The 27422-nt window shown below is 39.9% G+C and overlaps 1 protein-coding gene across 2 annotated transcripts in view; it reads left to right on the top strand.

Moving 5' to 3' along the window:
- Bend7 (BEN domain containing 7) overlaps window positions 1–27093 on the top strand; it is an 82664-nt gene extending 55571 nt beyond the window's left edge. Inside the window, exons 7-9 of one of the 2 annotated variants that reach the window (XM_071599960.1) lie at window positions 14120–14239; window positions 21051–21104; window positions 23279–27093. In XM_071599960.1, the coding sequence (XP_071456061.1) occupies window positions 14120–14239; window positions 21051–21104; window positions 23279–23292 (188 nt within the window). In that variant the 3' untranslated portion in view covers window positions 23293–27093. The remainder of the gene's footprint in view (window positions 1–14119; window positions 14240–21050; window positions 21105–23278) is intronic. The other variant, XM_027928644.2, reaches the window with a different exon arrangement.
- The last annotated feature ends 329 nt before the right edge of the window (window positions 27094–27422 follow it).

Here is a 27422-nt window from a genome sequence, read left to right on the forward strand (position 1 = left end):
ACAATATGCAGTATGAAGGGGGTGGTTTGTCATTTTTTCATTCATATGACAGATTAATCATCTTCAAAAGGTAAAATATAATAAACTTATTGTGAGAGTTGGGTTTAAAGAAATCCAATAGTGGAATACATAGTCAGGCTTAATGTGTCATTTTCTATCTTTATTGTCTTAAGCTTTCTTTTTGGGGGGAGGGGGCAGGTCCCAGAGATTTAACTCAGGGGCACTTGGCCACTGAACCACATCCCCATCCCTATTTTGAATATTATTTAGAGACAGGGTCTCACTGGTTGCTTAGCACCTCACTGTTGCTGAGGCTGGCTTTGAACTCACAATTCTCCTGTCTCAGCCTCCCAAGCTGCTAGGATTACAAGCATGTGCCACCTTGCCGTGCTCAAGATTTCTTAATACATCACTACACTTACCCATCCATGTGTTTTTTTAGCATTCATATCATAGCAAATTGCCTCAGATATCAAATAAGAGTCTGAGAACTTTATTGCCACCCTCAAAATGTGCATGTAAAATTTTCCTAAAGCTGACCTCAATTAGAAGGGAGTTGTCACCATGTGAAAAGAACAAAAAATAAAGCCCTTCATAACCCTGAGGTATCAGCCCTGTCCGGAGGTCCCCAGCATCCTCACCCCAACCTCACTCTGTGCTGCAGCCACAGAAAGTGGTACAATCATGAGGCCTGCTCATGATCTATGGGGGAGACCCTACCACTTCCTGCCCAGCTCGGGGCTCTTTGTTGTTCTTCTAGCCTTGCTTACCTCTGAATTTGGATGGCTATGAGGAGTCAGATGGTACCTGAACTCTTTCCCTGTGACATAACTCATTCTGGAACTGGAGGCATTTCTTGCAGACTTCCTGGCTATAGGGTGAACTCTGTATTTATGCAGTGACTTAGAAAGTTCATATACCCAGAAGCCTTAGGTTTAAAAACTGAGAAAAACTCATTACCTTTATCCTCCTCCAGACATTTATCTAAAAAACAGATGAGCATGGGCTTTCTATGGCACAGTGGTTGGGCAGAGGAATGGTGGTATGCATGCTATTTTATGCCAATTGCTGAACTCTTTGATGATTTACAATATTTAAAATTTTTGTTTTGCTTCCTGATCTATAAAATAAGTGAGTTATATGAAATATTTCCAAGGTGCCTTCCAGGAGAATTCTATAAATCTATGATTGTAAAACATTTTTCTTTGCTTAAAAAAAAGGGCATGTTAAAGAGTAAACATCATTATATCAAAGCTTGTTACTCAGATATTAATATTTAGCAGATGTAATTCATTCCCTTGAACTATACCAGAAACATTAAACAAAGGTGCATTGTAGCACAACTTGCCAAAGGAAAGTGTTAGTCATATTTCCCAATAGTTATAAATGAGTTCTGCTGTGGGCTTTCTTTAATGAATATAAATTGAAATTAACTTTGTTTAATTTGAGAAACCACTATGGGCACTTTTTTGGCACTTTTCTAGATAGAGATGCCATTGTAGCAAAATGGGATGCAGAGGGACAGGGATAGGGTTGTTTTCCTCCAGAGTCCAGTGGCCTCAAATCTCTGAGAATCACAGTGATTAAACAAGATTGTTCAAATCTCATAATCCCACCAGGTTGGGAATAATGAGAGAGCATTATGGGATGCATTCTTACTCCTCGCCACCATTTAAGTTCCTGAAACATTACTTCCTCTAGGAAAGAGTGTGACTTGACTAAGTTTTAAAGTCTCCAGTTTGGAGATTATATGATTCAGAAATTTTAGTCCAAATTTTCAGAAGTAAACCTACAAAATTAAGTAAATTATGGCTGGGAATAAATTTAATGGCTTTTGAGGGCCTTTTTCATTATAGCTACCAACCACAAATAATAGCCCTAGGCAATAATGATCAGCACTAAGTGTTAAATGGTCATTATGGTCAGCTTTGGCCATACGTGCCTCTGAGACTGTACCAGTGGGCTGCCCAGTAGGGCCCTGCAACAGTCTCCTATATGTAACTCAGAAGGACATTCTAATTCTCATGTAAGCATATTGTTTGCAATATTTTATTTCCTTAACTTAAAGCCTTCCTTTTGAGGTGTATTATAGTTAATGATCTGCTAAATTTTTATTGTTAAACCAAATCTGAAATGAACTTCAGGGCTCAGTAAATTTTGAGACTGTGGCTATTTACTAAAGAGATTCTTCCCCTGTTTCTTTCAAGTTAAGTAACAGACCAGAGAAAAAAGTTTCTCAGATTTATTCTTTCATGAACAGAACATTCATGTTTGCCTTTATGTACCCACAGTGAATGCAAGACATAATCTCTGCCCTCCTCAAGCTTATAGTCTAGTCAAACAAAAGACATTATTATTGAAAAATGCTAGTTAGGAAAACTCAGGGAGGCCATCTCTAAGGTCAGACCTGAAGGGAGAGATCAGAGGAGGTCTTCCTTCCGTAAGTCCCCTAGAGCAAATTACAAAACTTTCTAAAGAAAGCTTCCAGTGCTGATCCTGAAAGAGTATTTTTAAGGAGTAGAACTGAGGTCTGGTCAGTATTGGTATTTCTGTGACAGACTCTTAGAAGAAGTTTTCTGATTTGTTCATAGACTAAGAGTGACATTCATCCCCTTCAACATGACCTTTACACTAAGAAGTGGAAGTAAGTGTTCATCTTGAAGTGGTGAAGACATTCACCATGATTCATTTTCTCTCTGCCTTATCTGAGACTGAGAACCGCTCTGATGCTTACTTCATACCCCCTCTTTCTTTTTTTTTTAACATTTTTAAAAATTTTTTAGTTGTAGGTAGACACAATACCCTCATTTTATTTTTATGTGGTGCTGAGGATCGAATCCAGTGCCTCACATGTGCTAGGCGAGTGCTCTACCTCTGAGCCACAACCCAGCCCTGGTTCCCACAATTTTGAGGCCTGCTTGCAGTATAAGTTCTGGAGCCTCAATTGTAGAGGGGAAAGGTAGAGAGATGTAGGTGGAATCTTGGTCATTTAGGGAACTAAGGAGACTTTGGCCTCAGAGCCAGCTCACGTGCAAATCGACCCCACCATACCCATCCCATTCTGACTGCACCATCCCTGTCCTCTCCCATAGGGCCACAGAGATTTGGAGAGTAGTAGCACTCATCCCAGGCCTCACTTTTTGGAAACGAGAGCTCGTTGTTCCCCAGGGGCACTCAGCAAGTGCCCTTTAGAAGAATAGTGTCAGTGGGGAGCAAGATACACAGAGAGATCACAAAGAATGAGGTAACATGGCAGGAAAAACCTGGGTATGAGGTGCAGTGGAGCCCTGACAATGATGGACAGGAAGACAGACCCTCCTGGAGGTTGCATTCCAGTTTGGAAAGCATATGGCAAACAAAAAGAAGAGTGTCAGGCCTCCCCCACGGTAGGGGAGAGCTGGTCACACCATGGATCTAGAGTTTGTTTTTTTTGTTGTTGCTGTTTTTTTAAAAGAGGTTCTTTTCCTAGAGACCTGTTGTGTTACTGCCTGTATAGCCACTGTATCTTGGCTGGGATGGACTGGCCTGTGGAGAGACAGGGGAGTTATAGAAGTCAAGGTCCATAGGGGTGCTATAGAAGGCTGTGGGAAGGAAAGGCCAGGCTTCTGCTGACTGCACACCTGCCTGCCCACAGTGCCATGCTTTCATTCTGAGCACTGGGATAGAGAGAACTCAGAAGATTTCTGTCAGCCTCCAGGCTTTCTGTGCCTTCAGCTGCTGTTGCCTTTCATGCAGCTCAACATGGGTGGCTTGAACCTGGAGCACTGTGCCCACTACCTGCATACCCCTCTTTCTTTAAATTTTAAGAATAAAAATGTTCTATTTCATTCTCTTTCTCTTTCCTACTTCCTCAGAGTAACTTGAAGTTGGAGTGCATCTTTCCCATTTGTGTTTTTTATTTTACCACTTACTTATCCATAAATCACATTTACCATTATTTCATGTACTTACAAATCTACACACACAGCTTCATCTGTATTTTTGCCACTGGGTTTTGTTTCACATGTCCCCCTTTTTTTAGAGATCTGTCTAGATAACTACTTTATAACTCTGGATTATTCATTATTCATATAACCACTACATGGTGAAGCCCTCCCTGGCTATAATCTTCTGGAGACAGTGGAATTGGTTCTTCTCTTGGTTACCCATGGCAGAGGTCCTCTTGGTGTCTCTTGGATTTCATGTCTCATTTTTCTCTTGGAAACCCACCAGGCAGTGGAATGGCCAAGTGACAGGGTACAGCATCTTCAGTTTCATTGGGCATTGTCAAGTGGCTCTCTAAAGTGATTGATATTATTTATAAACCCATTAGCAACATAGAAGAAATCCCACTTTTCCTCATTCTTGCCAATATCTAGTGTTGTCAGACTTTAGTTTTTCGATTGGGTTCAGTTGGTACCTCGGAAATAGAATCCCTGATAGCTAATGAGTTTGAGGATCATTTCATTTTGTCATTAATTAGTTATTTTTCTTCTGTGAATTTCTATTTTTCTGTTTTTCCATTAGGTCATTGCTTTCTTACTGTCTTATCTGAGGTCTTTGTCAGGTATACATGTTGCAGATGCCACGCTCTTATTTTCCAGTGTGTATCAACATTGCTATGCTGTCTTTTATCATTGTAAAGTTGAGGTTGGACAGTCAGATTTCTTTTTGTTTATGCTTTGTGCTTTTTTGTGCACATTTTTTAAAATTCTCCCCACTTTGATGATATTCTAATTTTTACCAACAAAGCTTTAAGGCTTTCTTTTGTATATTTGGATCTTTAATCCACCTGGAATCTACTCTTTCCTAAAATGTGACAAAGAGATTTCTTTCTTGTTCTTTGGATAGTCAATTATTTCAGTATCACCCCTTTTTAATTTTTTTAAAATTTTGAATTGTTTTATTGATTTATGATTTTATCTCTGACAGATACTGAGCTCCCATCTTCCATTGTGAACACTTTTATCAACCTCTGAGCCGATGCCACACAGTGGTCATAACATGGGTATTACGATACTTCTGAATATCTTCAGGTCATGTCCTCCTCTGTCTCTTCCTTCCTCTTCTCTTGGCTCCAGTTCTTTCTCTCTGTATTCAGTTTTCTTCTTCCTGAAGTACAACACTTGATAATTCTTTGGATGAGGGTCTGTGGAATCTTTTCTTTCAGTTGGTGTTCTAAAATCTCTTTATCTGACCATCACTGTCTAAGGGTGTGGAGTTTAGCTGGGTATTCTATTCTAGATGGAGGAAGATTCTTTCAGAGCAGCTGGAAGACATCACAGTGTCGTCTAGATTGAATTGCTGTGAATCTGCTCTTAGCCTGTTCTTTTTCAGACAATCTCCACTCTAGTTGTTTTCAAAATCCCTTCACCCTTTGGCATTCTCTGGTTTCTTTATTCCAGGCCCACATATGTATTTATTTTTATTACTAATATGTCAGATGGTTTTGCTGCTTGGGACCAAGGGTTTATTATTCATCAGTTCTGGAAATTCTTCATCTGTTGTCTCTAACTTACTTGGCCTTTCCTTTATTCTTTCATTTGGCTTCCTCTGAAACATCTGTGAGTGTTTATTGGATCATTTTGTTCCATCCTTCATATCTCTTAATTTGTCTATAATATTCTTCATCTCTTCATCTCTGTATTACCAATCTGGAGAATTCCTCAGATCTGTCTCCCTGTTCTACTCAGTGATATTAATTTGTCATTATTTGTTATTTTTTCTTCTCCAAATTTCCTACCTTTTCCTATTTTTCCATTATTGATTAGTCTCTACTATGAGTTTTTAAATTTCAACTACTATGTTTTAATTTCTACAAGTTCTGTTTGGTTCTCTTTGTAACTGGCCTTCCTTGATGAACGAAGTCCTTCCATTTCAAGCACACTTATTCAGCATTCTATTTTCTCAGGTCTGTGGGGCTCTAATCCTACATTTCTTGGGCCTCACTCATGGTGGATTGTTCCCTCATGTGTTTCACTGTATTTAAATAGGAGTTCATCCATGAGAATCTGCTGAGGCCTGGCTTCAGAGGCACTCTTAAGAGTTATTCTGCTTTTCTTTTTGTCTGGACCCTAGACTATCAACAGCAATGCTTATGCTCATTCATACTTTTATGCAGATGATATAGCTTCAAATTCCAAACCTCTACAAGGTGTAAGCCAAGCATTTAGGATTTTCTCAGGCAACTTTTTCTCCCCCCAAAGACTTGATAACTTGCTCACTGCCTCCTTGCTAGTGGTAGATCATTCCTCTTTTCACAGCTTCAAGCAGAGGCTTGAGCCTCAACTCCTCCACACATAGGTCCAGGCCCTCATTTTCTACTTCTAAATCTGTGTCAAATCCAAGCTTTGTGGCCATCGAGACTGCAGCCTCCACCTCAGGACAGTTGCAAGGTGTGATTTTGGTCTGCACATGCCCTTCCCTGTGTCTGGAACATTCTCTACCATCTTTGACCTCTACCCCATTTCTTAAGGTCCAGTGTAGCCATCACTTTATCCAAAAGCTTTCCTCAGCTCCAACCCTCCAGCATAGGCATGGGTGGGATTCCCTTCTCTGTGGCCTGACTGATTTCTGTAGTAGCAGTTGTGCCCTTGTCTGTTCTTGATCCCTTATTTCCCTTTATCCTCCTCTTTATTGCAAGCTCTTTGAGGTCAAGGGGCCATTTGCTTACTAGAACCTAGCATAACCTAGCACATATGGGTACTGGATAAATATTTCCTGAATGAATACATGTTGTTTTTATAATAAGGCACAGTATTGTTCAGGTTCCTGATATGAAGCACTCCTGTTTGTGTACAGGATCAGAAAACAACATCCACTCTAATTGATCTTAATATGAATCAACAAAATGGATGAGAGAAATCATATGCTGAAGCAGTCAGAGCTCAAAAGATCCTTTGTGACCATGTGTCTCCTGATGTGCTTCTAAGATTTATGGGTGCAGAGAGGTCAGAAACAGGAAATCAGAAGACTTGGTGCCCACACACCTCAGCCTTGGAGAAGGTGGTGGTATGTCGTCAGGGGTGTACTCAGAATCAGGCTCCAAGCTGTATAAAATGCTCTCTTCAAGAAGACTTTTCCAGGGCTGTGGTGTAGCTCAGTGGTAGAATGCTTGCCTATTGTATGTGAGGCACTAGGTTCAACCCACAGCACCACATAAAAATAAATAAATAAAATAAAGGTATCGTATCTAGCTACAACTAAAAAAAAAAAAAAAAGATTTAAAAACAAACAAAAAAAAACCCCACTCCATTTAAAAAGAAAAAAAAAGGAGGCTCTTCTGGATAATACTAGATATATGTGAAAATAATCTTAGGGTATTTCTTTCCTTTGTCCCTTTTTCTTTTCTTGCATCCTCTCGTCCTTCCTTGAATTAAACTATTCTATTATCATGCTAAAGCCTTGTAACTGGCTCTGAGTACACTTGAAATAGTTGCCCTGTATTTGTCACCATAGAAAATTATCAAGATATGAAGACTTGGTCACAACTAAAGGCCCTGGTTTCTTTCTGAGCCTCAGTAATTATATTTGCTTCTAAGTAAGAGTGTCACATTGCTGACTCTTGCCTAGAAAAAGCACAGGTGGTCATCCTATATCAGGCACATTAAAACCATTTGACTTTTTAGTTTTTTGGGGAAAAAAGGGGCTCTTCTGTTTCAAGAAGCAGGGTACCACCTGAGTTCCTTGAGGAAAAAAGCTACTTCAGGAAGCCACATGTTGGGCTGGGATTGAGGCTCAGTGGTAGAGCTTGCACTCATGAGGCCCTGGGTTCCATCCTCAGCACCACATAAAAACAAATAATAAAAACTAAAGAGATTGTGTCCCTCTACAACTAAAACAAATATATATTTAAAAAAAGAAGCCCCATGTTTACATGGGAAACACCGAGGTCACTGATGGGCTTCCCTGCATTGCTATTCTCAGTATCCATCTTGTGAGCTGTGTTCTCTGCCTCTCTGGGTCTCTGCTTCTCCTGGCACATCTGCTTTCTCTGCCTCTACACTCTGCTCCCTCACAGTTTGGTTTTCACTGAGACAACCTGACTACTCACATCGTGACATTTCAGCTTTGCCTGCAGTTGCTAAGCTCTCATTCTTTCATTGCCTGCTGTTTCCAGGAGGAGGTGGGAGAGGATCTGGCTCATGCTTTCATGCAGTGTTTGGCATCGACAGCCAGTCATCAAGTCTCCAAATTCCCACCCATCCATCCCCCTACTGCCCAGTTTCCATTCAGAGCTTACCCATTTGTGCTCAGCTGGCCTCCTTGGTCTGGGGTAGGAGCAGTGGTGAAGGGGAGATCTTCCAGACTCACTCAGTTCTCTCTCCCCAGTTGTCCCTCACACTTCCATTTTGTGTGGTTGAAAATAATACCAGTATTTGTTTAACGATTGCTGTGCTTTTATTTAGAACTCAACCATTTTTCTTTTACAATACTTGTGTACCCATCTACACCTTTAAATCAAAAACTAACTTATGTGGAAAATAATCCCTACTATTTGTGCAATCTCGGAACAGTCATTTAGCCTGCCCATACTTTGATCTTGTCATCTGTAGTTTAGGATCACAATACCTACCCAATGGTAGTTATGAAGATTAAATGAGATATGAACTGCTAAGCAAATGGGAAGTCTCAAGTAATATCTTTAGGAGAGTAGAAGGAGTGGGCCTAGTGGCACATGCCTATAATTCTAGTGACTTGGGAGGCTGAGGCAAGAGGTTCACAGGTTTGAGGTTAGACTCTACAACTTAGCAAGGCCCTAAGCAACTTAGTGAGACCCTGTGTCAAAATAAATAATAAAAAGAGCTGAGGGTGTAGCTTGGTGGTAAAGTGCTCATGAGTTAAATCCTCAGTACCCAAAAAAAAGAATAGAAGGAGAGAGGAGAATGTGAGAGGGATGCACGTTGGTCATGTAATACTCTGATGTAAGGATGAAGCAGCTTCCCAACAGTCCCTGTGCTTTTAGCACTTCCCCAGTCACGGGTGTCCCCAGTTGAGTTGCTCTGCTTGTCACTTGGGACCCTAGTATGAGGCTGCTGCCCCTCACAGGGCCCTCAGAGTTTGGCAGATCTGATGAGGATGTGGCTTTCAGTTTTGCTTGTTATAAGACTTTAGTCCCACTTGTCTGTCTGATCACAAGTTACACTTGAGCCGTCACACCCAGGGGTGACCTGTCCCTGCTGGCCAGAGTTCCCAGAGGGTTTCACAGTGAAATTAAAGATCTGCAAGCCTACTTCTGCTCCTTCAAGAGTCTGTATGACACCAGGATGTCCTTTAAAAGTCCATATCCTACCCTGCCTTTTTTCCCAGCACAGATAAGGCAGAAAGACTCCAAATGAAGTCCTTCCGACAGAGAGCAGTTGGGGGACATGGCCTGTCCACTCTGTTTGCGGGTGGCACATTCAAGCATGTCAGACACGTTACCCAGCACCACATTCATTGATGATTATATTAAAAGCCACATTCCTGGGAAGGATCTGCTCAGCCGCCACAAGCTTATTCATTATTTATAAACAATTAAAGGGCATGGTTCAAATGAATGCAAGCATCCGGGAAAGTCATTACTCAAGTACAGATCAACTCAAGCATTTGTCATCTCCCTAGTGACTTAACATACTCTCTGTGCCTTGGGACCTCAAATTATTAAGCAGAGTGGATACTTATACTCTTATTTAGTTTAATTGTTGGCCTCATTCCACTTGTTCGGATTATTTGAACTTGTTTAAAATTAGTCCCTCACTTCTGTTTAATATATTAAAATAGATAAGGGGGGAAATTTCTTTTTAGAACCTATTGCATTCTAAGGATGAATGCAAATTATCCTACTATGATTCTTAATGACCCACTATTAACATAGTAGGAAACCCAGTGCATTAATGCAATACCTCTTTTCACATCATTACTCCTAATGGAACTGTTACCAGGATAATAGCTTGACCTTTAGCTATAGATTCAGATAGCAAAAATATATTCTGCATACTCCTTACCTCTATTCACATGGCATATTGACTATTTTCACATCAATGCAACAACTATCTTTTGGCCTGTTCTAGGCCTCATCTGCCATTGTAGTGAAAAGAATAGGATTTTCTCTTCGGTAGGTAAATTCTAGTTAAAAGTCTCTTTTAAGTTTGGATTAATCCATGAGCTAGACTATCAATAACGTGCCTGATGGAAATATTTATTTGCATAGTTATTTTTTGAGAAGCCTGGCACTCTGCCTTCAAAGGTCTCAGTCACAAACCCAGGAGACAGCAATTTTCCTGGCTTCTTTCTTTTGAAACAGATTGGTTTTAACTGAAAGGAGAAAAAAAAAATAAGCAGAAAGTGTTGCCTTAAAAGTGAGTGACAGAGTACTTGAGCTCAAGGTTATTTTGGAAAGGTCTGACCTGAAGCCCCTCCTGGAGTTGGACAAAACATTCCACAGCCTTCCCTTTGGCAATCCTGAACTTGGTTATTGACATGCCCAGGAGTCGTTTTGATATTGGCACAGCCTAAATCTACTTTGTTATTTTGGAACCACTAGTTTCTAATATGTGAAAATTTGGACACATGCATTTCACTATCTAAGAGAGGTTGCTATGGAAATTAATTGTATAAATAATACTACAAGTGGGAAGATGTTTCCCTGCAAAGACAGTATATTTAATAATTTTTGTAGTATACATTTTCATATAAGCAAATGGGGTACTAAGTAACAAATAGATTTTTCCATTTATTAAAACAGAACTTCAATGACATCATTTGACGATTCTCTAATTAGTAAACATTGGGGCATGTGAGTGTAATAAAAAAAAACCTTCTTTCTTTCAAAATATTCTATTAATTAAAACTTCCTAGTAATTTTCCCCCACTTAGTCTAAATTTGTGAGCTACTGTTTTTGCTTTTATTAGAAACAAAACTGAGAAATATGTTTGCTATTCATCACATGCATCTTGAGTTTCTTCAGTGCAAGGCACTAGGTTCTTTGAAGGAGAAAAAGAAATGAAGACCCTGATGTCATTTACAACCTGGTGTAAATTTAAAAGTACACACCTACCACCCAGGGTATCGTTTTCCTCTGTTCTCTCCCAGGTGGAGGCTACTTGCTCTCCCAAGTCCCACATAACTGACACTGGGCAGCCTGGTTGATGTCTTCCTGCTCCTTAGTTCTGCATCCTAACCATAACTCCCCCTCTACTCAAGTGAGCTGGGGTAGAATCTTCCTCTAAGGCTCCAGTCATAGCTGCATGTCTTTCTCTTGCTCCCAGGACCTGCTGTCACCTCCGTAATTCCATCATCCACACGAAGATCCATCTGACCCCGTGGCCACATGGTGTCTGGCCCTCGTCTCTGGTGCTTTTGGCCTCTTCTGCCTTTCAGCCCGCACTATTGAGCACACCTTAGCATCCTCTTCCACAGCTGCTTGCCTCTGCTGTTTTATTTGATTTTTTTAATTTGGATTCTTTGGTATTGGGAATTGAACCCTATTCTGCCAAAACTACCTGGCAAACTCCTGCCCCAGGCCAGTCCTATCATCCATTGTCCTAGATGGGAGCTGCAAAGTGCTGAGGGAGACAGTGCCCACCTGGGTAGACTTGTCACCCCATCTGTGGCTTGGCAGCCTTTCTGCTTGTCCTTACTCTACCACTTTTCCAGTTCTCCTCAGAGACAGCTCCAAACATTCCCACACTCACCGGATGTGGCGGCACACGCCTGTAATCCTCGTGGCTGGGGAGGCTGAGGCAGGAAGATCACGAATTCAAAGCCATCCCCACCAATGGCAAGACACCAAGCAACTCAGTGAGACCCTGTCTCTATGTAAAATACAAAATAGGGTTGGGGGTGTGACTCAGTGGTTGACTGCTCCTGAGTTCAATCCCCAGTATCGGGGGAGAAAAACAATCCCCACACTCTGCACCCTGATAGAGCTTCACTCTGAGTTCACTGAGTTAAAGGATCCATCACTCCAGCCTGGAAACACTTCTAAATTGGCCGCTGTCTTCCACTTTTTCTAACTTTAGATAACAGCTCCCTCCTATCTTCTCCTTCTAAGCACTGGTGTTATCCATAGCTCTGTGCTTGGCGTGGTGGGCTTCTTACTCTGTATGTTCTCGCTGGTTATTGGTTTTCTCTCATGAACTAACACATACATAGTCAGACCTATGTGTCAGTGGGTTCGGCATCCACAGATTCACCAACCAGTGATTAAAAATGTTCAGGAAAAAACCTAGCACCACAAAAAAACAACAAAAGCAAACCAAATCCCAAATTCCACACAACTTGGGGGCTGGAAGTATAATTCAGTGGTACAGTGTGTGCTTAACATGCACAAGGCCCCAGATTTAATACTGAGGACAAAAGAAAAAGAAAAAAGAAACAAACCACATTTGTACAAAACATGCACAGACATTTTTCTTGTTATTCCCTGAACAATACAGTATGAGTTACATAGTGTTTACCTTGTATTAGGTATTATGAGCAATCCACAGGCTATTCAAAGTGCGCAGGAGGATGTACATAGGTTATTTACAAACATTACGCCATTTTTTATAAGGTACTTGAGCAACTGAGGATTTGGGCATCCTCAAGGGTCCTGGAACCAATGCCTGTGGGTACCCAGACACAACTGCCTGTTTGTACCTTTCAGACCAATGTGTTCAGGCCAACCCTTTTCCTGCAGTGTAGGCTTCTCTGTCCACATCTGCTGGCCATCTCCACATGGGTGGTACAAAAACACCCCCACCCTCACAAGCCTTCCCTTTCTTCTGTATTTACTATATCATTTGATATATGAAAAAACTCCAGTTCTCTGCCCTAGATACCTGACTTGCTCTGGCAACTGTAGTCACTTCTGCAACAAAAATAGTCTCCTGAGGGGATCCCCGCCTTCCACACTGGCCTCCCACAAAAAAAAAAAAAAAAAGAAAAAGAAATCCATCCTTCCTGTGGCCACCCTCATACAATTGGATTGCTTACATTTGAGATTGCATTCATAGCTCTTTCTCTTCCTTAAGTTATCTCCTAAGAAGTATGTTCTTTGATTTAACATTTTTTCCTAATATTTTATACATGTCTGAGTATGCTGCAGATAACTTTGTCCATTTTTCTATGGAGACTTTTTATTTGAATGTGCTCTTTATATGGTGGTAGATAATGAATATTTTCAGCCATATTTAGTGCAACTGCCTTTTGTCATTCTACTGAAATATTTATTTTTCATTCAATGGAAATTTCAATTTTTATGTAGTTGAATCTGTCAATATTTTTCTCTGTTATTTCTTTTTAAAAGAAACCTTTTAAAACATTAAACTTACCAATATTTTAAATACCAAGAAGGCAGCATGATATGACTATAGACTAGATGTTGACCTTATGGAGAGCAAGTTGAAAAGTGCTCAGGAACTGGAGTGGGAGGCAGAAATGTCACCCATACATGCAGTCACATACTGTGCGCAGCATTCCTGAGGGCATTGTCCTGCCTTCCTTTTGTCCTACCAGATGATTCTCCCTAGTTTCTTTGGGCTTAATAGGGAAGGTCTTTACCCAGAACTAAGGTTAACTCAAAGTACAATTGGAATTTCTATCTAGATTATGTCTTAAAATTTCATTAAGACATACCGCATTATTATTTATTTTGAGTATTGATTGGGTTAGTGAGAATCACTGTGAGAACATCATCTTTTTGTGTAATTTTTCATTTTATTTTGAATCGACAGCAAAAAGTAAGGTCTTTCAGTGTGTTTGTGGGGCCAGTGGATCAGTAGGAAGTATTTCCTTTTCGTCCTATGAGATACACACACACACACAGATGGAGAAGTAGAAAGAGCAGTTTCCATGTGATTTTCTCAGTGTTTTCAGCCAGTTTCATTTTAAAGCACAATCCACCATTGGTAGCCAGAGGCAGCTGATAATCATCTTTATCATTCAGATTTGGAAAGCACACACTACACAACTGACATCCTTTAGAAGTAGACTTTTGGTGGGGGGCTCAGTGGTAGAGCACATCCTTAGCATAGGTGAGTCCCTGGGTTTAGTTCCCAGCATCTCCAAACAAGAAAGAACTAGACTTTTGTTTTCTTCTTGGGCTATATTCCTATTTCAGATCTGCATATTTTATTTGTTAAAGTATATAACAGTATATTTCATATTCTCTTTCAGTCTTCACAGAAAAGTACTGTACTGCTAACCATGTGGATAAACTTCCTGGCCCAAGAGACTGGGTACAGATTCTACAGGATCAAATTAAACTGGCCAGAAGAAGGTTAAAAAGAGGCTCAGGTATGAATAGGTTGTAAAAAGGTAATTGTGGAAGTACTTTATTGTATTGTATTTATTCTTAGCCTTTGTAAAGCACAAAATTTTTCTCTAGGTTAGTTTAGTAGGAAACTTTGTTTTTTGAAGGAAAAGCTCTACATAATGTGCTTTGGTTAGCTACCTTAAAGTCTTATTCCAGATTTGGAAACTCACCTTAAGATTATGTAGTAAAGATTATGACAGGCCATTTGTTTTGAATAGTACAAAGGAAAAAGATTGCTAATCTCATTTATGGTCCAATGTGTCTCATATAAAACTAGGTCTCTCTTTTGTGGTTTTCTTCTATTTGCCTATTTATTCTTGTTTGTTTGGGTCTGCTTGATTTATTATTTATAAAGTTGTTTAAGATTTTTTTTTATTAGCAAAAATCCTTCAATAAGAACCATCACATCAAGGAAGAAGGAATGTATGTGTGTTTAAAATCTGGGCTTGGGCTTGGAAATTTGGGGTTTATCCTTCCAGGAAAAGTGAACATCAGTTGCATTGTGACAATTTAGATTTGGTCATTTGAAATCTCAGGCTCCCCAAAGTGACAGTGGGCCATTATACCAATGAGAAATCCCTTGAGGTCAGTTTTTTCCTATCATACAGAAATAGTTGTCTTGGGCTGGGGACATAGCTCAATTGGTAGAGTGCTTCCCTCGCATGTACAAGGCCCTGGTTTCAATCCCCAGCACCAAAAAAAAAAAGTTGTCTCTAGGAGGCCACAGATTTCAATTTAAAAAAAAAAAATCTTCATACATTCGTACATCTATTTTGAAAAACAGTGTGGAGGGTCCTCAAAAAGATAGAAACAGTACTATCATATTATCCAGCAAACCCACTTCCAGGTATCAATGAAAGTATGTTGAGAGCTCTCTGCACTCCTGTATTCATTGATACATTTTCCCCCATAGTCATGGAATTGATGTAAGTGTCCACCAGTAGTAGATCAATGCATTTTTTAGAAATGTGGTATATATATACAATGGAATACTGCTTACTCAACCTTAAAGAGGAGTTTCATTTGCATCAGCATGGGCAGGCCTGGAGGGTATTGCACTAAGTAAACCAGGCACAGAAAACAGATACTCGTGATCCCACTGTGGAATCTAAGAAAGTAGTACTCACTGAAGTCAAGATTAGAATGGTGGTCACCAGGAGGCTGGGGGAGATTAAGGGATGCTAGTCTAAGTATACAAAATGACAGTTAGGAGGAGGAATAAGATCAGGGGATCTGTTATGCCGTATGGCAACTAACAGTGTTAATTGTTAATAACACACTTGAAAATTAAGGGAGTAGACTTTAAATGTTTTTACCACAAAGTATGCAAAGCGATCCTATTAATTAACTCATTAACCACTCCACAATGTATACATATTGTGAATGTGTTTCAGAAAAACAGGTACATCATAAATATTTACAAATTTTGTCAATTAAATAAGATGAAAAAAAAAATCCAGATCAAACACCATGGCATCTGACTTTTGGAACCCCTGTGGCTAGAGTATGAGTCAGTTTGGGAGGTGGACTTTGAATATGAAAATGATCTCTAGCAAACACATGAGATTCTTCTCTGTCTTAGTCCATTTGTGCTCCTGCAGCAAAATACTACAGGCTGAGTAATCGATTTATAATGAACAGAAATGTATTGGCACACAGTCCTGGAGGCTGGAACTCCAAAGAGTGAGGGACCACAGCTGGCAAGGGCCTTCTTCCTGCATCCTCTCATGGCCAAAGAGTGAAGAAAGGGTGAGAGAGAAGGGGAAAAAATGAGGACCAAACTCAAACTTTTATAAGGAGCTTACTTCTGCAGTAATGAACCCACTCTGAAAACAATAGCATTTATCCAGTGGTGAGGGCGGGGCCTAATCACACCCCACCCCCAGCACTATGGCATTGGGGATTAAGTCTCTAACGCATGAACTCTGGGGGACACACTCAAACCATAGCAGTCTCTCACAGATCCCTTTCTAGTGAACCCTTCCCAGTCAGCCGTGACCTTGTCACTCAGGCTCTACCAGAGCAGGGACCAGCAACTGAATCATGTTTGTGTCCCAGGTGACACATGGTATGTGAGACAGGCTGACTCTCAAGAAATATTAGTTGAATGAATCAATGAAAATGTCAGTAACTTCAGAAGACTTGTTGTTTGCCTGAGTTGAAATCACTGGAAGCCTGTAGAACATTTCAAGAGTCCCTTCTTGGGGTTCAAATGTTTATCCCATTCCCTCCAGAACTCATGGGGTGGCAGTGTCCCTGAGCCCCATCCTCAGGAACAAGATTCTTCAACTCCTGGTGACACTTTGTGGTCATCCCTGAGTCCCTCTCCTTCCTCCTTATTCTTCTTTCCCAGTTTCCTCTCTTATTCTTTCCTTCCCCAAATCTCCTGCTACATTAACTCTTAAAGGTCCCCTGCATCCTCCCTGAGTTCCTTCACAAAAATACCTTCTTATTACGTTAGTCCTGCTAGGTTTCATATCCCTGGAAGGGTTGAGTTGGGAGGGAAAAGGGAAAAAATTAATAAATAAAAGAACACTTTTAGGGCTGGGGATGTGGCTCAAGCGGTAATGCGCTCACCTGGCATGCGCAGGGCGCTGGGTTTGATCCTCAGCACCACATAAAAATAAAGATGTTGTGTCCACCAAAAACTAAAAAGTAAAAAAATATATATATTAAAAAAAAAGAACACTTTTAGAGTTGAAGACACATAAGTTGCCCAGAAGGTTTACCCACTGGGTAACACCAGCTTAGCACTGATGATGTCATGTTGGGTGTCTCATCTTAATTTTATGGTCCAAGTATTAAGTCTGAGTGTTGACCACACCAGTAACTACTAAGTTGGCCTGTGTGCCTGGATTCTACTTTGGATGTCTTGACTGAGTAAGAACTTCCATTTCCTATTGATTTGCAAGGTGGAAATTGTTGACCACCCCAAATACAAAATACATATGTTGTATTATATACAATATAATATTCTAGTTTAAGAGAAATCTAAATGTGTCCTAATATAGAGACCTAAGTTCAAGATCAGTAAGCCCAGAGAAAAGGCAAGGGGCCAGTGTACCAACCAAGAACCAGCCACCCAGCCACCTTTGCTTCTCCCAGACCCTAGTCCCAACTGTGCCACCAACTTTGAGCTAGCCTGAGCAGACAGAAGATCCCTGTATGAGTGGCTGTCCCCTTTCTGCTTCACAAGGGCTGCTCAGGGCAGATGCAGCAATCAGAGATACTTGAAGCTCTCTGGGAGCTTGAGGGGAAGGAGCTGTATATAACAGGACTGTTGAGATTACTAATTGACGTGCTACAGAGACCACCCAAGAAAGGAAGGAGAGGCTTTGTGTTCCAAAACATGCGCGCCTCTCACGGAAGAGAGTGAACTAAAGGCCCTAAAGGGCTTGAAATTTTTAGAAGAAACCTTTAAAAGTAGAAGTAACAAAAAGTAGGGAGATATTGTGGAAGGCTATTCCCAGGGACTGAGAAGGGCTTTGCTGTACCACAGGATGACAGTAGGAAATTAGGTTTCAATGTCATTCTGGTGCCTTTGCCAAGTTGTATGTGTCCAACAGTGTCCAACATAATCAGACCTTTTTTCTTTTCCCCCCTTCTCGTCAGATGCTGAGACCAGTGATAAGTTCTGGTCTCTTCCCACCAGCAAACATGACTGCACGCAGTAGGGCTGCACAGTAGGGCTCCACATCGCCCTTCCTACCTCCCACAGACTGGTCAGTGAACACATTTCTTGATTATCACAGCATTTCTATTAATAATTCACATTTCCAGTGCTCGCTTTCCCCCCAGCACACACACCCACAGAGTGGGACCCAAACTGTAGCCTGCTCCCCAGCCCTTCCCTTCCTTCTCTCGGAAGCTTAGAAGATCACCCACTCTTGTTCTGTAGGCATCAGGATATTTGACTTAGGACACTTTAGTTTTTGAGTGCCGGGTTTAGATAATCTACCTAGATATCAATGACATGTTTAGAAACCTGTTCTATTAGTGACTGAGAAGTGGAAGGTGGCCGTAAGACAAAACCACCCCTGACATACAGACCAAACCAGACCTAAATAATAGCACATCAGCCCTGGTCTGCCAAACAGAGTCTGTCTCCCAATCTGTGAAGTGCTGCTACATATCCTTCTCAAGCAGCACAAAAGTGGGACCCCAGCAATCAAAACTAGAGCCACTTGGATTTCCTGCAGGGGACAAGGGACCTGGATCAATAATGTTACTTGCTCTCGTGTGCGCTGTCTTGATTATTTTCCATCTAAACGATAATACAAACAGTGGTCTCATAGATATTCCCCAATTTCAACCTTATTTATCATATTTGGCTCAATTCCTGGAATTAGGTGCAGACTCTGACTGGGCAAGCTAATCAACTATCCGCTTAGGGAAGTCTGCCCTGCCCCACATGGATTTGAAAGGTTGTTATGCAAATCCAAACAGAAATTCATTTGGGGCTCTCATCACATGTAATCATTTTTTTCTATAACTGGAATGATTCCTTTCCTGGTGTGGATTTTTATCATTTTCATTAGATTACTTCCTCAGAGCTGAAATCACAATTTATTATTTGTGTTAGATCCAAGAGTAAAGCTGTCATTGCTATTAAATTTTTATTGGACTTGCTCGATCTTTTCCAAATTTTACAACTTGATTGTCACCAGGGAAGAAAGAGTGTGAACTTGTTGATACAGACAGATGTTATAATTAAGTTTAGGTAACACAGTGATGTCCTTCATCCATGACACTTGGTGTCCCTGTTCATGCAGCTAGCTTATACTAATTTATATATAATAATTTACATAAACCTAGGTTGTTTATGTTCTGTTCTGACAAAAGAAAATAATTGCATAGGCCTGTTTATGGAAAGTAAGGATAGCTGAATTATAAAGGGAAGAGAATGTATACTCCAAAGTGATTTTTGTTGTAACTGAATGAAAAGCAATTATGAACCTAAACTGCAAGTTACTAAAGTACAAAATGAACTAAAATTTGAAGATTTTTTTAAAAATTAGCTCATAATGATGCATGTGTTTGTGTTTGGACTATTAATGGCAAAGAGATTAAGAGCACAGATTTAGTTCATTGTCACTTACTAGCTGTGTTACCCTGAGTAATTTCTTCACCTCCCTGTTTCCTCATGTGTTAAAATGAGCATAACAACAGAGCTACATCATAGGAGTTCATAGGAGACCTACATCATAGGAGCTCTTACATTGCATGTAAAGGCTCAGTAAATGGAAAGTATTTAACAAATGATGGTAGTTAGTCATCATTATTTATTGTTATTTTTAGATATATTTTTTAAAATTCTTGATAACAAGAGTTCTACCATGTAGGTAATCTACATATTCAAATTCACTCAAACCAATTAGAAGAAAATGACAGGGCTGGGGATATGGCTTAGTTGGTAGAGTGCTTGCCTTATGTGCACAAGGCCCTGGGTTCAATCTCCAGCACCACACACACACACACACACACAAAAAAAAAAAAAAAGAATAAAATGATGTCTTTTAAATATACAAATGGCATATATTCATTGTTTTAAATATATAAAATAATAAAAACACAAAGAACTAAACTTAAATACCTGAAGGCTTTTTAGTATGTCTTATTTTTTTTCTATGAACCTATTTACAGATTTTAATCATTTAGCCTCTTGATTAACTTGTCTATTTTTGTTATTAAATATTCATCTATAACATCATGTTAGTAATTTCTACTCAACTCCAGCCCCTACTGGTCTTGACTATTCTTTCTCTTCTTGGGGTTTTCTGTTTGCCATGAATCTAGCAGGCTAGCAGGTCTTTTGCTAATGCCAGATATACCCATCTGAGGACAAGATGTTAGAGGATGAACTAGAGGTGGAAAATGTGGAACATTTCTATCTGTATCTAAGCCCTGATTGTGTTTAAAGCAACAACAATAAAAAGAAGAACTCAGTATTAGTTTTGCTTCCTCAAACTCAGCATTAATCATGATGCAAATGGCAACCTTCCTTTGACTGGCCTCATGGTGCACCTGCACTATAAGCAGGGAACTTGCAGTGAGGATCATTAGTTGTGGGATATAAAGGGTACCACTTAGATGATCCAGGGGCCCTAATAAAATGTAGTCCTCTGCTCTGGGAGTCCCCTTCAGTTATCAGGAGACTTATGGGCCCCTTCTCTTTGCATTTAGTGGAAGGTTTTTCATGACTAAAAGAGATACCTTTGCAAAATTCCTAAGGAGATTGAAACGTATATCAGAGCTAAATCAAGTTTGCATTTTAAATCGTTTGCAGAAATGTGTATTTCTTCATGAATGAATGGATGCCAAAGTTGGACTGGCAGCTTGAAGACATAAATTTTCCAGCATCGCCAAAGAAAGTTTCACTTTTTGCATTTCCTAAGGCTGCCCAGCAGGAGTGGCTCTGGGGATGGCAAGTTTGGTTTTATAACAGGAATTCACTGAGCCTTTTGCCTTCATTGACATGTTTAAACAGTCTACCTCAGATGCTGGTTGGCTGTTGAAACCCATGTAAATAAGCAAAAATGGCTGATACAATAAGGTTCATAAGATTCTTAAAAATTTAAATATGGGAAAGTTGATTTTACGACATTATCATCATCAAAAAATTTTCATTTAAATAATGATGCTAAAATTTGTAGTGTGAACCAACTGAAGCTGAAAAAGGAAAGGATGAAAACTGTTATGTATACTAGAGTTATTTTAATTGTATTACTGTATTCAGTAAAATGAATGTGCTCCCTGAAACTAATGAGATTTGTGTTTTATGTTTGTAACCAGCAGAGGTAGCTGACGGTGATGAAAGACTGGACGGCATTTCTCTACCACCAACAGGTAAAACACATTTACATTTTCATCACCTGCTGGAAAATTCAGTGCAAGGAAATATTTGCATTGAAAATGGTATTAACATTAGAGATGTAGATGCTTGGGCAAGCTGCTTTCCGTAACAGACCCAGGCCCTGGCATTCAGAGTTTCTCAAAGCCCTGGGTTCAGAGATGTTGTTTATATTGAATATAAAAAGCATGAATAGCTACGTTTTTCTCACACTGTTTCATAGTCAGGAAAATCTCTGAAATGCAAATCTCAATAACAGTATTACAACATTTTGCCTCTCCAAATTTGTGGACATTAAAACATATTTTCTCATTGTTATACCAATGCCGAGACCCTCAAATAACTCTCAGACCACACATTGCCATTCCAATGTAGCCTTTTATTGCTGGCCAGCGGCAGACACTGTCTAAAAGCAAGATGGTCAGAGTGGCGCATCCCCTTCCGTTTGACTTCATATTTAAGCCAAAAAACCACAAAAGGCATGTTTGGGGGTTTAGCCAATGCAAGCAAGCAAGCCACAGAAGCAGGAGATTGCAGTCAGGCATCGGGATGCTTAGCCAATCAGAATAAGCCCAGTTAACCCAGTTACACAAACAGAGCCCAGTTATCCCAGTTACACAGACAGAGCCCAGTTAGGTAGTTCTGTGTTCTTAAGGGTTTCCACAACAAAAGAAAAAATAACTTGGCCAGTCATGACCTTTCTAGTTGACATGGCTGTTTCCCAAAATGGAGTTACTAAACAAAATGGAGTCACTGTAGTCAAGACTTCTGTCTCATCACAACATGAAATAAGATTTCACTTTAGAATAGGGAGCACCAATTTTGTATGACCAAATCCATGTCTACTCAGTCTTCTCCCACCTCTTCCAAAAAAGGCCTTTGAGAGGTAATCCATCATTGCTCTTTATTTAATGGGCACCCAGTTTCTACTGGATTTTAATTGCATGATTGAATAAGCCAGTCCATCCAGCATTGAGTGGCACACTCCTAATACTTGAACCTGAACATTGCACTGAAGCATTTGCTGCACACAGTTGCATTAAGCCATAGACATGATTCTGACTTCACATTATTTGACTCTCAAGTAAGCCTCTGATTCTGGCCACCTGCCTCTGTGTCACTTCATACCTATAAGGAGGGACACCGACATCTGTCTGATCAGTGAGCTACATGTTAAGCAATTTATTCCTGCACTTAGTCTCAGGATTCTTTATTAACTGCTCTCAAAAGAGTACCTGAAGATTCTGTCCACAAAATCTAGATACCCTCCAAAAAACATAAGACTGAAAAAGATTGACTCAATTTTTCTGTCCTCTAGATTTAAGGTGTTTTGCTTTTAATTAAATTCAGCAAATACTAACAGAATGTCTAGTGTACGTAGGAACTCTTAGAGTTCCTAGAGGTCATTGATAGCACCACCTTTAGTGGATGGCCACTAAAGCAGAGTCCATAAGTGTAGGATGGGCATATGACAGTGAGCTTCAGAACAGCAGGGAAGCCCAACTGTATAAATGATACATTGCTTCCTCTGCATCGAGTAACTAAGCAACAGATCAATGGACAAATAAATGAAATGAACTACATAGTGTAAAAGGATCTGTGTGTATCAAGTTCTTCCCATATATAGTCATTATATAAAATGTATTTCTCATTTGGCTGTGTTTCCACATTTGTGAATTAAGAGAATTGAAATACATGATCTCTCTTGTTCCTTCCCAATCTGTCATTCCCTGAATCAGGACAACTCCTATCAGCCTTATTCCTATCAACCTGCCCAGCCCACTCCCAGTAGATGCAGGAAACACTAATCATAAAAATGAAATTGTATATTTCAGGAGGCCCTTGGGAGGAATACTATGCTTTTCTAATTGTGTCTCCCAGGGAGACTACTACCCCCCAGGTCTCCCATCTGGAGGCCTCTGTACCACTTGTCCTCTGCCGTATGACATAGTGGGTTTTTGTTTTATTCTTTAAAGACCATACCCCTTAAAATAACACCGTCACTTTTAACTGACAATGGAGGCAAAGATATTTCAGACAAGAAAATTGAGCACAAGGGATCCTAGACCAACCTCATAAAACAAAAACTTTCAAGGAATCTGAGAATGAGAAGGAACTTGAGAGATTACCCAGTCCAATCCTTTTCTTATCCAATCCTTTTATTTTACAGGGAAAAAAGCCTGAGGCCCAGAAACATTAAATGACTTCCCCAAGGTCTCAAGAGCTGGTTGATGGCCTGGCCGGAACCCAGGCCCTTCGTCTCCCAGCCATTACACCGTAGAGCTTTCTTATACCTAAGCCAAAGCCAGCTTTTCTCTGCATGTTTCTTAAAGATCCTAAAACATGATTGATGTACTAATCCATTTAGGATTCCATTTCAATGTCTCACAATCTTCACAGTTAGAATATTCATCATCGGTCTACCCAACGTTTGCTGCAGTTTAAGCTCATTTACTCAAGTCCTCTCAATTTTGCCCAAAGCTGTGAGGTTGTAATGCAGAAAATAGTAGAACACACCTGCAGGTCTTATCACTAGACTGTTAATAGAGATTGGTTACAAATTGCTAAACAGCATGATAAATAAAAATGTTCATTCTTTAGAAAAGGGGGAAAGAAGTCACAGATTGGTGCTCAAATTTTGAAGTAATAAAATCAAAGAATCTCGATAGTCTAGCATGTCCCTTGGTTGCCTTTCTAGAGTAAAATTCTCAGTCTGGTCGGCTTCTTTGAATACAGTGCTATTGCTAATACCCTCCTTCCATGTGCCATGACACGACATCTGGGCAGTGGAGTCCCTCTTCTTGCACATGTATCTTCATCCTCAGAGTGGAGCCTCACTGGTCAGAACCACAGGAGCCCCAAGGGGCTCTGATACAGACCTTCGTTTTCTCATTTCCCTGATCTGGCCACAACAGGTCTTGTTAAAGATTCAGAACGGCCTTATTACCTTTTTAAGATCTTTTTTCTCCTTCCAATTGTGTGTGTTAGGAAGAAGCAGGAAAAGGTGGAAATCCTTTAGGGTTGCTATGAACCTGAAGTGGCAGGCAGGGTCAGATGCTCAAATGACCTTTGTTTTGACCTACTATAGTTAAGCAGCCTTTTATTTGTCTGACTTTAACAAAATCAGATACAGATTCTATAGTGGAGAAATGTGTTTTCATAATTTATTCCCTCTCCACCGGGTTCTCTAAGCCCTTTAGGGGGTGGGGTATACTGGTGATTGATCTCAGGAGTACTCAGCCACTGAGCTACATTCCCAGCCCTATTTTACTTTTTTTTTTTTTTTTTTTTTAATTTAGAGACAGGGTCTCACTGAGTTGCTTAGTGCCCCACTTTTGCTGAGTCTGGCTTTGAATTTGTGATCCTCCTGCCTCAGCCTCCCAAGCTGCTGGGATTACAGGTGCGCACCACCGCACCTGACTTCTGTGAGTCTTTTGAGCAACTGCTGAGAATCAGAACTGCATTGGGGTCCTGTGGACAAATTCCTGCCCTCAGACTAGTGTGAGACAGAAGCACTTACCTAAATGTTGCAGCACAGATGTGGAGAGTTCTGGATAAGGAAGAAAAAGCCCCCAGAACCTGGGAACAATTGGGTTTAAAAAACAAAAAAAGTATAAAGTAGAATCAAAACAGTGCTTTCTAAAACTTAAAATGGGACTTATGAATTTGAAAAGAGATGATGTTCATCTGAGCTTAGCAATCTGTGTCATAAACTGGCATTATTTTACATATTTTTCTCCGTTAAGAAGTGCAAGGAAGAAAATTTAAATGAATGGTTCCACCCACAAACAACCATCATTAGGTGTTTTCCCCAGATTTTTCTCTATATTGATTTTGTTTATAGAAAAGAGATCAATACATAAAATCTTGTTTCCAGAGCATTTGAGATTTTACCTAAAAAGCTTTCTCTTATTTTGTTACAAATCTTTATACACATTATGAGCTGCATGATGCTCCATTTTGCAGGTAAATCACACTTCATTTAGCCCTTTTCTGTTACTGGACAATAGACACACTCTAATAGTAACACATGTTCTTGGAATTACCTGTAAAATATAATCATTACAAGTTTCTAATTCCTAAATTGCTCATTTAGCACAACTAAAGCCATGGCTAAAAACTTAACGACTTCACTCCACAACACCGACAACACCGGCACCTAAAAGTCAAGTCCCTACTTGTCAGGCCATGGTAGAATGTCCCTTAGGGAAGGGGCTCTCCCCCTTCACTGTCTTTTCTCTGTTATAGGTAATAACAGGAGAGAAAACATGGAGGATACAGAACCAGGTTTCATTGCCTAGGCTTTGATTTTAGTGACCTTGGTCATTAGCATATGTAACTTTTCAATTCTTTTGAATTTCCTCAAAGATCCATGTAGTATTTCAGGTGCCTGCAAAGTGTGGGTGTTCTGTGAAGTTTATCTGTCATGTTTGAATAATTTCATATGCTTTCTTTTTTTAAGCAAGTCTCCAATTTGGTATATGATTTTTAAAAATTGTTTTTAAGAGTTAATTTGTTACCCTTCCAAAGTCCAGCATATGATCCAGTTAGTTCATTGTCTAAATAAAGAAGCAAGCAGTTCTTCCTTTTTTATTCATTCATAACCTTAATGTGAAATGCATAGTTTTGAAGCATATTTATTTTCACATAAATTGCCTAGCTGTATTATAAAGGAGAATGGTTTTTTCCAGGCCTGAGAGAGCAGTTGTAAACGCCAAAAATAATTAGACCTTCTTCAGCTTAGAAGAAAAAGTTGTTCTGGGAGACAAGATAGCTCTGACCTATAAGATGAAATCATTCATGATATCAGTGCACCCCCCCAAAAAAAATATCTATAGCAAAATTAAGTGCAAGTGATGTGTGAATTCTTTTTTTAAAAAAATATTTATTTATTTTAAATTTTCGGCGGACACAACATTTTCGTTTGTATGTGGTGCTGAGGATTGAACCCGGGCCGCACGCATGCCAGGCAAGCGCGCTACCGCTTGAGCCACATCCCCAGCCCGATGTGTGAATTCTTAGGAAAGAAACCCCTTTAACGTAAATTGTGTCAACACAGAGACAAAATAACTAATTAAAAGGTGAAAAACTCAAAGTAGCCAGTTCTACTTGATACATAACAACCATTTAAACAGAAAGCTTTAACTGAATGACCCAGGATTTCAACTGTGTGGTAACTAATCACAAGTGTACATGCTTAATATTCTGGTACACTTCCTGGTCCACTTGCCCTCTACTTTATATAAAACCAATATAAGAAACTTTGAATTTATTTGAAAGAGATTTTTTGCCATGTAGGTATCTGTTTTACAGAAATATTTGCCTCCGGATTTCTTTCTTGCTTTGAATCTTTGGCACTTGATCCAAAGGCCAGATATTGGCATGAAAGAAAGCATATTTATTTCATCCACCAGATCCTGGGATTAAAACTGCCATGTGAGGGGCTGGTGTTGTGGCTCAGTGGTAGAGTGCTTGCCTGGCATGTGTAAGACACTGGGTTTAATCCTCAGCACACATTAAAAAATAAATAAATAAAGGTATTGTGTCCATCTACAACTAAGTGTGTGTATATATACACACATACATATATATATTTTTTAAAAGTTGCCATGTGACAGTTGGACACCTTTCCCTGGCACACACTTCATCCACCTGTTGGAGCTAACAGGTCCTGTAGAGGACAGTTAGTCCCACCCTTAGCTTTGCAGGTGAGGAAACTGAAGAGTGAGGGTGAATGATTGCCCAGATCCAGGGAACCCTTCAATGGCTGGTGGGGCACAGAACCCGGTTTCCTTACTACCCTGTCCAAGGTCCTGGTCGTACCAACCTGAAAAACTAAGCCTTGGAGATAGGAGGGACACTCTAGGATGTCAGTATTCCACCAAGATCAGCTGAAGATGATGCACACATCCCTGTGACAGAAAACTGGTTTTAGGTGAGGCTTGTGGAATCTGTCTACTAGACAGTTAATCTCATATGTGTGTCTTTTTTTTGAAGCTAAAAGTAAGGGTCAGAGAAATTGTTTCCATTGTATTTTTTAGTTAGCCTTTTCCACTCCAATCAGTAATCCCTTTCATGAAACCAGTTCCTTTGTTTTATCAAGTGGTCTGATAAACTACTGTGGATAAACCAGGGCTTTTGTTTTTCTGCAACATATGCTTAAAAATTTGTCTTCTGCCTCCCAGAATGAAATATTTCTCAAGGTAATAGAAAAGATTAATTAGTGACCTTTCACTCTATTAAACTATGATGAATATGTCTCTAATAAAGGTAGAAACATTTACTCACAACTGTGGATCTGTTAAATATGCACC

This window comes from Marmota flaviventris, chromosome 12, assembly GCF_047511675.1.
Source record: "Marmota flaviventris isolate mMarFla1 chromosome 12, mMarFla1.hap1, whole genome shotgun sequence".
NCBI classification, from domain to species: Eukaryota; Metazoa; Chordata; class Mammalia; order Rodentia; family Sciuridae; genus Marmota; species Marmota flaviventris.